The sequence below is a fragment of the Camelina sativa genome, chromosome 12, assembly GCF_000633955.1.
Source record: "Camelina sativa cultivar DH55 chromosome 12, Cs, whole genome shotgun sequence".
In the NCBI taxonomy this organism is placed as follows: domain Eukaryota; kingdom Viridiplantae; phylum Streptophyta; class Magnoliopsida; order Brassicales; family Brassicaceae; genus Camelina; species Camelina sativa.
Window position 1 is genome coordinate 2577321 of NC_025696.1, and position 11843 is coordinate 2589163.

General features: G+C 35.1%; 4 protein-coding genes across 4 annotated transcripts; 1 reads left to right on the forward strand and 3 right to left on the reverse strand.

The window, feature by feature from the left end:
• Positions 1357-2221, reverse strand: LOC104729688. Its single transcript, XM_010448662.2, has one exon. The coding sequence runs from the start codon at positions 2180-2182 to the stop codon at positions 1427-1429; it is 756 nt and encodes a 251-aa protein (XP_010446964.1). The 5' UTR covers positions 2183-2221; the 3' UTR covers positions 1357-1426.
• On the reverse strand, positions 2866-4629 carry LOC104729690 (cytokinin riboside 5'-monophosphate phosphoribohydrolase LOG5). The gene is made up of 7 exons (XM_010448663.2): positions 4287-4629; positions 4095-4192; positions 3948-3978; positions 3765-3864; positions 3520-3590; positions 3277-3420; positions 2866-3156 (listed from the first exon to the last, which is right to left on the reverse strand). The coding sequence occupies exons 1-7, from the start codon at positions 4392-4394 to the stop codon at positions 3031-3033; spliced, it is 678 nt and encodes a 225-aa protein (XP_010446965.1). The 5' UTR covers positions 4395-4629; the 3' UTR covers positions 2866-3030.
• On the forward strand, positions 8719-10915 carry LOC104729691 (lysine histidine transporter-like 7). Its single transcript, XM_010448664.2, has 5 exons — positions 8719-9200; positions 9357-9490; positions 9574-9986; positions 10086-10217; positions 10326-10915. The coding sequence occupies exons 1-5, from the start codon at positions 8932-8934 to the stop codon at positions 10809-10811; spliced, it is 1434 nt and encodes a 477-aa protein (XP_010446966.1). The 5' UTR covers positions 8719-8931; the 3' UTR covers positions 10812-10915.
• On the reverse strand, positions 11011-11722 carry LOC104729692. Its single transcript, XM_010448665.1, has 2 exons — positions 11540-11722; positions 11011-11439 (listed from the first exon to the last, which is right to left on the reverse strand). The coding sequence occupies exons 1-2, from the start codon at positions 11720-11722 to the stop codon at positions 11152-11154; spliced, it is 471 nt and encodes a 156-aa protein (XP_010446967.1). The 3' UTR covers positions 11011-11151.

An 11843-nucleotide genomic window follows, 5' to 3' on the forward strand; every position in this document is an offset into this window, starting at 1 on the left:
ATATACATTGGAGATGGTCTAAGAAGAAAAAAACAAAACTGAAAACTCACCGTACCCCTTTCTTTGTAAAATCAAAATACTAGTTTGTTTATGCCATCTCTGAAAGCCATGATTTAGAAGAAAGAAAAAGAAGGTAAATACTATGCCGGTAATTATGTAAAGGTAAAAAAACAAGGAATTAATGTTTTGAATATTTACCAAGCTCTCGTAGTGAAATAGGTCGCACTCTAGACAGGCCCGGCTCATACCCATGGCGAGAGGGGCGGTGGCCTATGGGACAATTTTTTTTTTTTTCAAAAAACCTTAAGTAAATGGGGTCCAAAAAATAGAAAAAAAAATTTATGTTGTTAAGGATCTAAAAATAATTATTTGCCTAGGACCAAAAAATCGTTGAGACGGGGCTGACTCTATATACATCATCTGCGTATTTCCAACATCTATGAATGCAACAACATGAAAGTCCCATCATCATGATGACGAGAACAGCCACAGCAGTTATTATGAAATCAGTAGTACTAGTACTAAGATTCATTTTTCTTCTTCTTGTTCTTCACAAAAGTCGACTTTTCTTTACCTTTGTCTTCTTTGTTTACACAAATTGTATTTTATATACACCTTTTAATAATGTTAATAATGATATTTTATATTTTTTTACAAGTAAAAATATATTTTGTATTCTTTTATAAATAAGTGAATTTTACATTTGACGTCGAAAAAAAGAAGCTAAAAGGTTATATTTTATATTTTCTTACAAGTAAAAATATATTCCGTATTCTTTCATAAACAAGTGAACTTTACATGTGACGTCGAAAAAAAAAAAAAAGCTAAAGCATTTTCAACATTTGACGTCGAAAAAAAAATAAGTTAAATTTTACATTTTCCTCCAGGGTTGTATATTGTTTATTGCTTGCTAATTGAGGAAACAAATGTAACAATCTCCTTCTCACTACCTCTCTTGACCAAATAAGAATATTCCTAAGAAACCAAACACTTTCTTGGGGCGAAAGTAACAACTCCACTTGACACATGCAAAACCATTCAGGGTTTGTCTCAATGGATTGAAGCATATGATACTAGCGTAACTCGTGGATGCATTCATGTGCACACCATCTTAGTTATCTTAAACCTTCGTTGGCTGCTTTAGATCTTTTCAGCCATGTTTGAATTTCCTTTAAATAAGGCCAATAAGATGACACATGATATATGTCGGGATACAGGTTCTTCATTGCAAAATATAGTATGGTAAAATTTGAGAATCGAAAGATGTAACAAGTTCAATATAAAATTCTTGTTCCTTGGAAAATTTTAAGTACTTATGTTGAGAAAGAAGGAAGAGATGGTAGACCTTAATTATATCAAAGAACGTTGTATTATGTTAACATTTACATATCCTATTTATACAAAAATTTGTGGGCACAATGACCAATTAGATGTTAAGAATTGAGACTCTGTATTTGATTAATGATTTAGAGAGTGACTCAATTCCATCTTCAAGATCTTGAATGCATGACTCTAAGATCTGCACATTCTCCACCTTCAAAGACTTCTCTGATTGGAACTCCAAGTCGACTATCGTGAATTCATTTGCTTCAGCTTCATATGTAGCTATGCTTTGGCTTATCATCTTTGAGACCACTGACCATTTGCCACAAGCCTTTGATCCGGACATGAAGCTAAATAGAGTTTCAAACAAAGCAATTGTTACAGTTTCCGCTTCTCCAAACACAGCCAAATCGTTGTTTTTGTTTTCGCCGGTTTTCAAACTCTTGAGTACTTTTTGGAATGATTTTTTGAGAAACTTTCTTGAGGCTAAGTATTTCTTGACCTCAGCGGATAGATCTCCACGCTTTCTTCTTACAATCGATTGGATCTCCTTGAGACTCTCTTTCGTTTGTGACAAACTATCCTTGGCAATGTTGCATAAATCCAAGATCTTGATGGATCCATCAAGAAGCTTTTCAATCTGATCTTGAGATAAAGCCTGGTTGGTGACTGTTAAGCGAATCATCTTTTCAAGAGAATCATGTAAATCTTGAAGGTTACTAAGTCTTTGACAGATGGAAGAAGATGAAGAAGCTGTCTCAGAAGATCTCAATCGGGTCAACTGCTCATCAACATGAGCGGCTTGAGGGTGTTGTCTTGAAGGGTAGCTGTTAGATCGAGAATGGAAGGAGACTGCCATTTTTTTTGTTTGAGCTTTCTTTCTCTGTTTTGAGATGAAGGGAATGCTTAGATATTTGTTCTGTCTTCATTGGCTCTCCGGTCAATGCATTTATACAGCATTAGGGAAGGAATCTTAAAGTGGCTCAAATCTGAATTATAGAAACCGATGTTTGTGCAATGTCTCCCTCCAAACACTCACCCCAACGCATCATCCAATGTGCAAAAGCAATATATATGATTCAGATCTGATCACATGAATTAGCTAGGATTCTGCATCTTATTGGTGTAGGAACATGCATAACCAGTAGGGCTTGTCTCCTTTAAGCATATATGATATTAATTTGTGCCACTCGTGGATACATTAGTGTATTCAGATATTGTCTGCCTCCTACACTGCAAAATTTTGATTTGTTTCAAATATTAATAAGGCTCTTGTAGTTGTGTCATGTACTGTAATATGATAATATCTATTGGTTGCACATGAGATTTTGAGAATGAATATATGCATGGTTAAATGGTGATTTAACCATATCAACTCCAAGGGGACAAGCCTTGCTGGATTTGCCTTAAACTAAGCCAATAAGGTGCACATCCATTTCTTGTTTTATTATATTCAAAATATTATTTGGCATTGTTTCTTTGGATATGAATCACATCATAAACACATCGCTAAAAATAAAATAAATAAAAGATTGCCTGAGGTCTTCTAATCTTGATTATATATATGAATGGACTAAAAAAGTGATGAATGCAGAAGAAAAAGTTCTCGAAGCCTTGTTGTGATCAAGAGAGGGAAGCTTCTCAATTTTTCTCATAATTTCATCTCTACACTTTTTTAAATTCTTAAACAAAAGACCCTCTAAAAGTCTAAAGAGCAATCTCAGTCTGCATGCTTGTGTTAGAACAGAACACTGCTTGTTGCGGCTGTTGCACTTTCTTCTCAACCTCCCACCTAGATTTTGCTATGACTCCATCACTCACTGGCTTATATGCCTGGTGAGGAAAATCAAAAAACAAAATATCAATTTCCGAATCAAAGTTTTTGTCTTTGATATCTTCATCAGAGAATCTCAAGGAGAGAAAAGCAAAGCAATATTTTGGTGGGTACCCCACCTCAAGTTTTTGGACAAGCTCTTTCGCATTAGGGGCAGAGACAAAGATGTGACGCTGAGATGGCTTAATAAAGCCATCATCAACGGCTTTATCAATGAAAGTGAGGAGGTAATTGTAATAACCATCCACATTTAACAAACCCACCTGCAAAAGTTCCCCCCAAAGTGGAAACAGAAATGATCAAGACTGTATTATAATATTTGGCTATAGTGATTCAGAGAGATTCATTTTAACAGTACTAACAGGCTTGTCGTGGATTCCAAGTTGTGCCCATGTTATTACTTCCAATAACTCTTCCAGTGTTCCATACCCACCTGATAACCATTTGCAAGAACAGAGCAATTAAAAGTCAGTTACAAATGAGTCTTATATTGGAAGAAAGATTTAACCTTGAAACATCCGGACCTAGTTTTAAGTTTGTAACCAAACGACTGAAAAACATTTTCAAGTTTTACAAAGTATCTATAAGCTAGTCAGTTATTATGTACCTGGTAGTGCTATGAAACAATCCGAGTGGCGTGCCATTTCGGCTTTCCTTTCATGCATATCTGCCACAGCTTTTACTTCACCATATGTTTCTCCAGTTATCTGTTATAAAATCACATTTCAGAGACGACTCTTTCTGAAAACAGTGTAATCATTTAAGCTAGAATGCAAAAAATTATGCCTACCTCTTTGTCCATAAGAGTCCTTGGTATGATCCTAACCCATGAAAGCAGAGCAAAATGGAAGCAAATCACACAACTATGTTGTTACTATAGACTATAGTAGTGAAAGGCTCAAAACTAAAGTGAAGAGGTCATAGATTTTAAGCATACCCTAGTACATGTCCTCCAGCTTCATGAACAGCTTGTGAGACCAAACCCATGAGACCTATGCTTCCTCCTCCGTACACAAGATTCAATCTCCTCGTCACCTGTTTCACAAAACAGAGGAAACAGAGAGAAATATCAAGACCCGTTTCAGGGGTTTCAAGACTCTCATTAATCAAGATTTAAGCATAACCAAACCAGTTCTTGAGCTAGATCAGTGGCAGCATCTCTGTAGCAGTCTCTGTTTCCGCTGCTGCTACCACAGAAGACACAAACCCTCTTGAACCTCGACTCCACTATTTCCATTCTCTTAGCCAAATCAGTTAGCTTTTCTTCTTTCTTTCTTTGTTTTTCTCTGGTTGATTTAGGGGAAAGATAAGTTTATTTCTTGGAAGATGAACGTGTGGTTCAAGCTAGCTCATTTTTGTTTCACTTTGTGTTGCAACTTAGACAATGAGACAAGAAATTATATAGACACAACAAAGCAACAAAGACAGACAGTACTGTTCCATATATCCAATTGTATTCAAGTAACAAGCTTTCTTCTTTTCCTTTTTATGGTTGAAAGAGTGGGTCGCTTTTTTGGTTAAAAAAAAAAAAAAAATACACTTAAAGATCAATTTAAATTCAAAAAGTAACTACAAGAACAAGAAACTTAAACAGAGTTTAGAAAGTAAAATTAAAGCATTTGGATGGAAGGTTAAACCAAGTGTGACTTAAATTCTTAGGTGGAAAAGTTGTCATTTATTAAGAAAACATTGATTTCTCTCGTTCCTAACTTCATTTTCAAAGTTGGTGTGATGATGTCATAAGACCCTTTGTGTGTTAGGTATATACTATATCTTTGGTTTATTTCTTTTCTAGGAAGGATGGTTCATCATCATCATCATCAACGAACCGTTTTTTCTCAACTTTTCTCCATTCAATGTTTCGTCCTTTAGGCTCAACGTGTCGAGTTCGGGTTGATCCACACTAATGGCTAAATTTGATGGATCCCACTTTATGACCCATACTTGTTGGTGTATATGTGTCAACAAGTAGGGTTCTTCTCTTCACACAACATTCCATTATTAGTTTGTTTGGGTTACATATTGTACATGTACCTGCAGCCTTTTGCGTAGGAGATTGTATCTAAACGACACGTAGTTTGCTTTTCTAAAACCCGAACAGCACTCACTTCTCCTCACCGTCTTCTTTTGGGTCAATGCCTAACTTTGACTCGGTCAAAGAAATGCTAATTTCCCCACTTTAACTACCTTTTTCCAAACATGATGCATAATATGATAATAATCAATGATTTGTTGGCTCAGTTGGAACTTGTTTTAGATAAAAGCTCTCTGTGACGAATGTGTTCACGAACATACCAGATTGTGTTGGTGAGACCGAATTATTTTGAGAGTTTCGTTATACTGTATTGTATTTTTGGGATGAGTTTTCGATGGGTTTGGACGAGCCTTGTTTTGGTATCCATAAGAACTGACTCATGATCTATTTGCCATTTTGTATCGGCGTATCATTTTAATAAACAACTTTGGCCCATTATTGATTATGTTTCTATTTTTAGATCTCTAAGCCCAACTTTTAGATCTATTTAATAAACAACCTTACAATTGCGAACAAAATCCACTTGGCACACTTTTGCAATTAGGCATATTCAGCTAACAGTTAAAGTACATTTTTAATTAGTGTTCTCGTCTCCTTTTAATAATCCACATTAGTATATGTATACGTGTATATATATATTTGTATTAGTACATTTTCAGTTAGTGTTTTCGTCTCTTTTTTTTATAGCTTTTTTCTTCAAGTAAGTTGTAGTGTGATCCGATGGTGATACTCATATGTATTAAATGATAAATCAAATAAATCCATTTAGCCGTCAATGGATTTACGATATAAAATTTTATATAGCGACCTTAGTTTAAATGGGTCCGACGCATGCTTTAAAAAAATATGATTCAGGAAGTAAATTAATTTTTGTTGCCTTGCCGGTGTATTTGCAGTTTTGCACACTTTAGCAATATGTCACACTAGAGGAAGTTTTGTTTGGCTTAGCTCCCTTAATTCAAAATTGGCCGCTAAAAGAACGATCAAGTTGAGATATGAAATGAACAGAAGGAAGGAAGCTACAGTTTACACGCATATATCAGTCAGTTTAATAACTTAGTACCATTCAAAAAAAATATCACAAATTCGTAAAGTGACTGATGATTAGTTGTTCTTTTACTTTATGCCGGTTTCAAATTACCAAATGCATGTGAGACAGCATTATAGTGATATGTATAATTCATGAGACAGCATTATAGTGGTGATATGTATAATTATTTCGCTTTCATGTTTCTGATATAATCTAGACATCACCATCACCTAAAGGAACGGGGGAAGCTACTAGGCAACCTCATTCGAGTACCACTTTACTTATCGTTACTTTTGGATATTCGACCACTCGTACTACTGCTAAATTATTATTTATATTTTTAACAACATTTTTTTTTAATGAAAATGATGAGTCAAAAGTATCGCCAACTCGTATCCCGACCGACACCTAAAAAATCTTGTAATGCCAAAGCTGACTCGTCTCATCTAATAGTATTCAACTTGACACAATCTAACGCAACCCAACCCTTCAGCCTTGTTTTTTGACTTGAGCTTACAGCTTAGCCACACATAATTACCAGATGAAACCAATTGTATTTAACTGATGATGTGGATTTTTTTGTCGTCATTAAAATATTTTTATTGTAATACTAGTAAATTATTTTTTGATAAAGATTACTAGTAAATTATCGTATCTATTTTATCTTATCATAAATAAAAGAAAATGAAAATATTATAAGTATATACATATTTTGCGTCAATCAAAATTCGTAAAATTCACTAGAGTTTACAAAATCTTCCGATTAATCATTTCATGATTATGTCTGATTCGATCTGTTTTGTTAGTGGGAGTTGATGAGCTTTGCTTTTGTATGAAGTTCGATGAACAATTATTCTTTTTGTAATTTTCTGTGAAATAAGATATTTTGATTTCTTTTTTAGTTATTACGTACAAGCAAAACACTTGCATAGTGTCAAGTGTCAACACTTTGCACAGTATACTAATTCGAACATTATTATTCCAAACAAAAAGAAAAAATATCACAAAAATAACCAAAAATTGGGTAATGTCCTAATCGTTTTAAAGACTTTTCAATACTTCGATCTGTAATCACGAGGAAACTACCGAAACACGTAAAGAGAATTCAAATTCAATTTTGTAAGTTTTTTGGTTTTGTTTTGGTAATTAAGGAAATTATTCTATTTCGTAAGTTGTAACATAGATAAAGTAATAAAAGCTCNCAAAAAAAAAAAAAAAAAATATAGATCGTGAATTGGGTTAATGTGATAACATAATTTTCAAATAGACGGTTTGCTTAACTCCACGATTACGCGCCATGCATGTAAGTATAAAACGATATTGTATGGAAGATTAAGAGTACTGAACAAGGATTAAAACATGAAGTATCCAAAACTTTATTTTTTAGAAAAACATGGAGTCAACCTTGAAGTCCGAAACTTTTGGTTGACTTATATTTAAAATTTAAATTTGACTGGTTTTCGTTTCCTCTAATTACCTGACCCCAAAAATAAACAAAAATCACCTGTTATACCAAAATGAGATAGCAGTGTGTAGTAATTAGATTATTATATAAAGTCAACTTCAACTTTCTTCTTTTGATTTGAATTCGAAACTTAAATGTGAAGTTTGAAAATGAATATTGCAATATATTTTCGGTTAATTTATTTTTCCATACTTCTAAGCAATTTTGGTTTTAATACATTTTAGAGATGGATCAAATAACCATTATTAGCTTAAGAGCATATAGATACAACAGTAATAGAATAATAGCATCGAATTAAAAAGAATAGATTACAAATATACCAAGAAAACAAGATATCCGCTTCCCATTCATTCCTAATGCGCAGAAAAGACAAATGTACCTACCAACTAATCCTGACTTACCACTAGACTTGAATCTACTTTCTGAAGCTAAACTTGAGACTAATCCTCACTTACAACAACTAGACTTGAAGCTACTTTTGAAACTTTGGTTTCAACAAATAAGAGAGTTGTGAAAGTAGATGACTAGATGCCTACTCTAAATCCTTTTTTCACATACTTTGAACTTTTTTTATAGCAAAAGTCGAGTCAAAAGCAACTCACATGCACGTTTATCATCTCTAACTACTTGGGTCGTCTAAAGTGTAAAAACAAAAGAGACGATGGTGGTGGAAGCTCGGCTCAAAGTTGACGCCGGCTTTGACCAAAAACCCCGGAAGAGCAAAACAAAGTCCAATGGAACAATGAACACAAATCTAATGCAAACCAGTTTGGTAAATTTTCTTGGCCTTGACTTGAGTTATTGAAGCTACCTAACAAAAATAAGAAGACTTCGATCTATCTATACCAATGGGTCCACGCTTTGGAGTACTGAAAGTGACCTAACTGATGACGTCATATTTATCACGTCATTAATGCGTATGTCATAGTCATACTAATACTAATTTCAACCGTTCAAAATATATCAATTAAAAAATGGTAAGTAGAGATATGAATCGTTTTAGTGTCGAATTATTATTGAGATTCTCTTAAGCACTTAAAAATGATAAAATACCCTTCCTTTTTTGTTTTGGGAAAAAAGAGATTCATAGTCAATTTATTAATGCACCCTACCACCCCAAAACAAACTATATAATCCAACGAGAGGAGAGAACGAAAAAAAAGCCATACAAATTTGTGGCTTTACGTAAATAACGCGATTTAAAAATCCTTAGAGAAATTTTTTTTTTTTTTTTTTGTGAATACATGCCTATGGCATTAGGCAATTTGTTTGATTTGGAATCACAAGAAAGTGGTGGTTCTGCTTTATTTATGTCACCAAGCCCCACCGCAGATCCACAACCAATCTCCGACGATAAAAACGGCGGTGATGGTGGGGGGATTCCGCTTGAAGATTGGTTGCCGATCACAGAATCAAGAAAAGGGAATATCTTTACGGCTACGTTTCATCTTCTCTGTGTGGGAATTGGTCTCCAAGTGATTCTTCTTCCTGCAGCTTTCGCAGCTCTCGGATGGTAATAATTTTCTCAAAATCAAGATTCTCTTTATTTCTTTATTTGCTCCAAATTTTTTTAAAAAACCTCTGTTTTGCGTACTCTTTTTGATTATTTTTTGTTTGGTGTGTGAATAATATGTATAAAGTTAAAATAAGATTTATTTTATTTTTCCAGGGTTTGGGGAACGATAATACTAACGGTAGGATTTGTATGGAAGCTATACACGACGTGGCTTCTTGTTCATCTCCACGAAGCCCTACCGGGAATACGTATCAGCAGATTCGTGAGACTCGCAATTGCTTCCTTTGGTATGTAACGAATTAATAAGTTATTTCTATCCAAATTAAGAGTTTGTTGTTAAAAACGGTACCGTTTTTGTTGTTGTAATTAGGTGTGAAGCTTGGGAAACTTCTCGCAATATTTCCTGTGATGTATCTCTCAGGAGGAGCGTGTACGATTCTGGTTATAACCGGAGGGAAATCGATACAGCAACTTCTACAAATTATGTCTGAAGATAACACTGCGCCACTTAATTCAGTGCAATGCTTCTTGGTTTTTAGCTGCATTGCGGTGGTCATATCTCAGTTTCCGAATCTGAATTCTCTTTTTGGAGTCTCGTTGATTGGTGCTGTTATGGGAGTCGCGTATTGCACCGTGATATGGATTTTGCCTGTAACTAGTGATGTAAAAAAGACTGAGCAAGTCAGATACGCTACGACGGATGAAAGTTTCGTTCACATTTTCAACGCTATTGGATTGATAGCTCTAGTCTTTCGTGGCAACAACCTCGTTCTTGAGATACAGGTTTGAAAAAAAAAACTCGCATTTAAAACATGATTTAGATTTTTCCAAAATATGTTACATTTTCGTTTGGTATTAATTGTTTGGGTGATATTTGTATAGGGTACTCTTCCTTCAGATTCAAAGAACCCTTCAAGTAAGACAATGTGGAGAGCAGTAATGATCTCTCATGCTCTCGTCGCGATTTGTATGTTTCCACTATCGGTTGTTGTATATTGGGCACACGGTGACAAGGTATGTCAAACGACAAAACCAAACACTATTCCTTTTTTTTTTTTGTATTTACATTTTGAAAATAAAATAACTTGAAAGTAATGTATACGTGTTTGTACTTTATGATAGATTCCGGCATCGGGAGGTCCTATAGGCAACTATTTGAAACTTTATACACAAGAGCACTCGAAGCGAGCAGCCTGTTTCATACACCTCACGTTCATCTTCTCTTGCTTATGTTCATATCCGATAAACTTAATGCCGGCGTGTGACAACGCAGAGATGGTGTACACAGTCAAGAGACAAAAGCGTGCATCCATCATTGTCCGGATGATGTTGCGTATGTTCTTGGGTTTGGTTTGTTTTTCTATAGCCATCGTATTCCCGTTTTTGCCTTATCTAGCAGTGCTTATCGGAGCAATAGCCTTGCTTGTAACATTTACGTACCCCTCTTTCAAGTGGATCTCTATCAAAAAGCCTGAGAGGAGAAGCCCAATGTGGTTGTTCAACGTTTTGATGGGTTGCTTGGGTGCTTCTCTCAGCATTTTGCTTTTGCTTGCCTCGGCTCTGCGCTTGGCTCAAAAGGGTTTGCATGCAAACTTCTTCAATCCTTAAAGCATTCTTGTAATTGTTACAATGTAAATAGGATTCGTAAACGAGATAAACTTGGGATTATTTAATAAAATTTTTCACAAGGGAGACGATACCTTCGGTTATGATTTTAGCGATCAAAATACTTGTAAAGAAATTGATGACAACATATTGTAACAAGTGTTGTTAATTCCTCACTGTTAAAGAGTATCTACGCTCTAGCTATGAAAATGAAAAATGTAATATTAAAAAAAAAAGGAAGAAGACAGTTTCATCCCTCTTTACATCTATATCTCACCGATTAAATCATGAAATAATCTCATCTTCTCTAACTCTGAACTGATCATTATGATATTCATATGGGTCAATGATCAGAACAAGACTTGGAGAGATCATGTTTTTTGCCAAGTCCATCGCCATACAGAGTGATGCTGCATCTGATGTTCGAATGGAACTTACTCTTAACCAATCGGCCGAGCACATAGGCTCGTGATCGCAACGTGAAAGTCAGGTTAAGAGGCAAAACGACTTGGTCCGGTTTAGCTCGTTGACTATAAAGAGCCGGTACGCCTCCGTACAGAGGAATTTGATTCCCTAATACATTGGTCTCAATGATTCTCTCGCTTTTCCTACGTTGAGAAAACTCTTCCATCTGTTTTTTAGTCACACACACACAAGAAAAAGCGAAATTAATTAGTCCACATGAATCATAACCGGCCCGGTTTAATCAATGAGTGCGCAAATTTGTTTACCTGACCGGAGGCGAGGATAAGCTGGGAATAGCTGAGCTGGAGGGGTGAGGAGGTGACGTGGACAGCGAAGAACGTTGCAGGATTTTTATATAGGATCGTGACCGTTGAATTCAGGGTTAACATATCTGTGAGCACTCCCGATTGGTCGTTCCCGGACTGCACGTTCAAGCTCTCCAATACCATCTCCTGATTAATTTTGTCAATAACTCAATTTGTAAGTAAAAAATTATGAAGACATCATTATTTGTAAAAAATATATCTGTGTTAAAATAAAAACCTCTATTTACAAAAAAAAAAAAAAAAA

Excerpts from the sequence above, each read along its gene's own strand:
- LOC104729688 (XM_010448662.2), bottom strand. The coding sequence starts at position 2,182 with ATGGCAGTCTCCTTCCATTCTCGATCTAACAGCTACCCTTCAAGACAA.
- LOC104729691 (XM_010448664.2), top strand. The coding sequence starts at position 8,932 with ATGCCTATGGCATTAGGCAATTTGTTTGATTTGGAATCACAAGAAAGT. Across the intron at positions 9,201-9,356 it reads GCTTTCGCAGCTCTCGGATG|GGTTTGGGGAACGATAATAC; the intron begins GTAATAATTTTC and ends TTATTTTTCCAG. Across the intron at positions 9,987-10,085 it reads ACCTCGTTCTTGAGATACAG|GGTACTCTTCCTTCAGATTC; the intron begins GTTTGAAAAAAA and ends ATATTTGTATAG.
- LOC104729692 (XM_010448665.1), bottom strand. The coding sequence starts at position 11,722 with ATGGTATTGGAGAGCTTGAACGTGCAGTCCGGGAACGACCAATCGGGA. Across the intron at positions 11,440-11,539 it reads TTATCCTCGCCTCCGGTCAG|ATGGAAGAGTTTTCTCAACG; the intron begins GTAAACAAATTT and ends ACTAAAAAACAG.
- LOC104729690 (XM_010448663.2), bottom strand. The coding sequence starts at position 4,394 with ATGGAAATAGTGGAGTCGAGGTTCAAGAGGGTTTGTGTCTTCTGTGGT. Across the intron at positions 3,979-4,094 it reads GCTGGAGGACATGTACTAGG|GATCATACCAAGGACTCTTA; the intron begins GTATGCTTAAAA and ends TTCATGGGTTAG. Across the intron at positions 3,157-3,276 it reads AGCTTGTCCAAAAACTTGAG|GCATATAAGCCAGTGAGTGA; the intron begins GTGGGGTACCCA and ends TTTCCTCACCAG.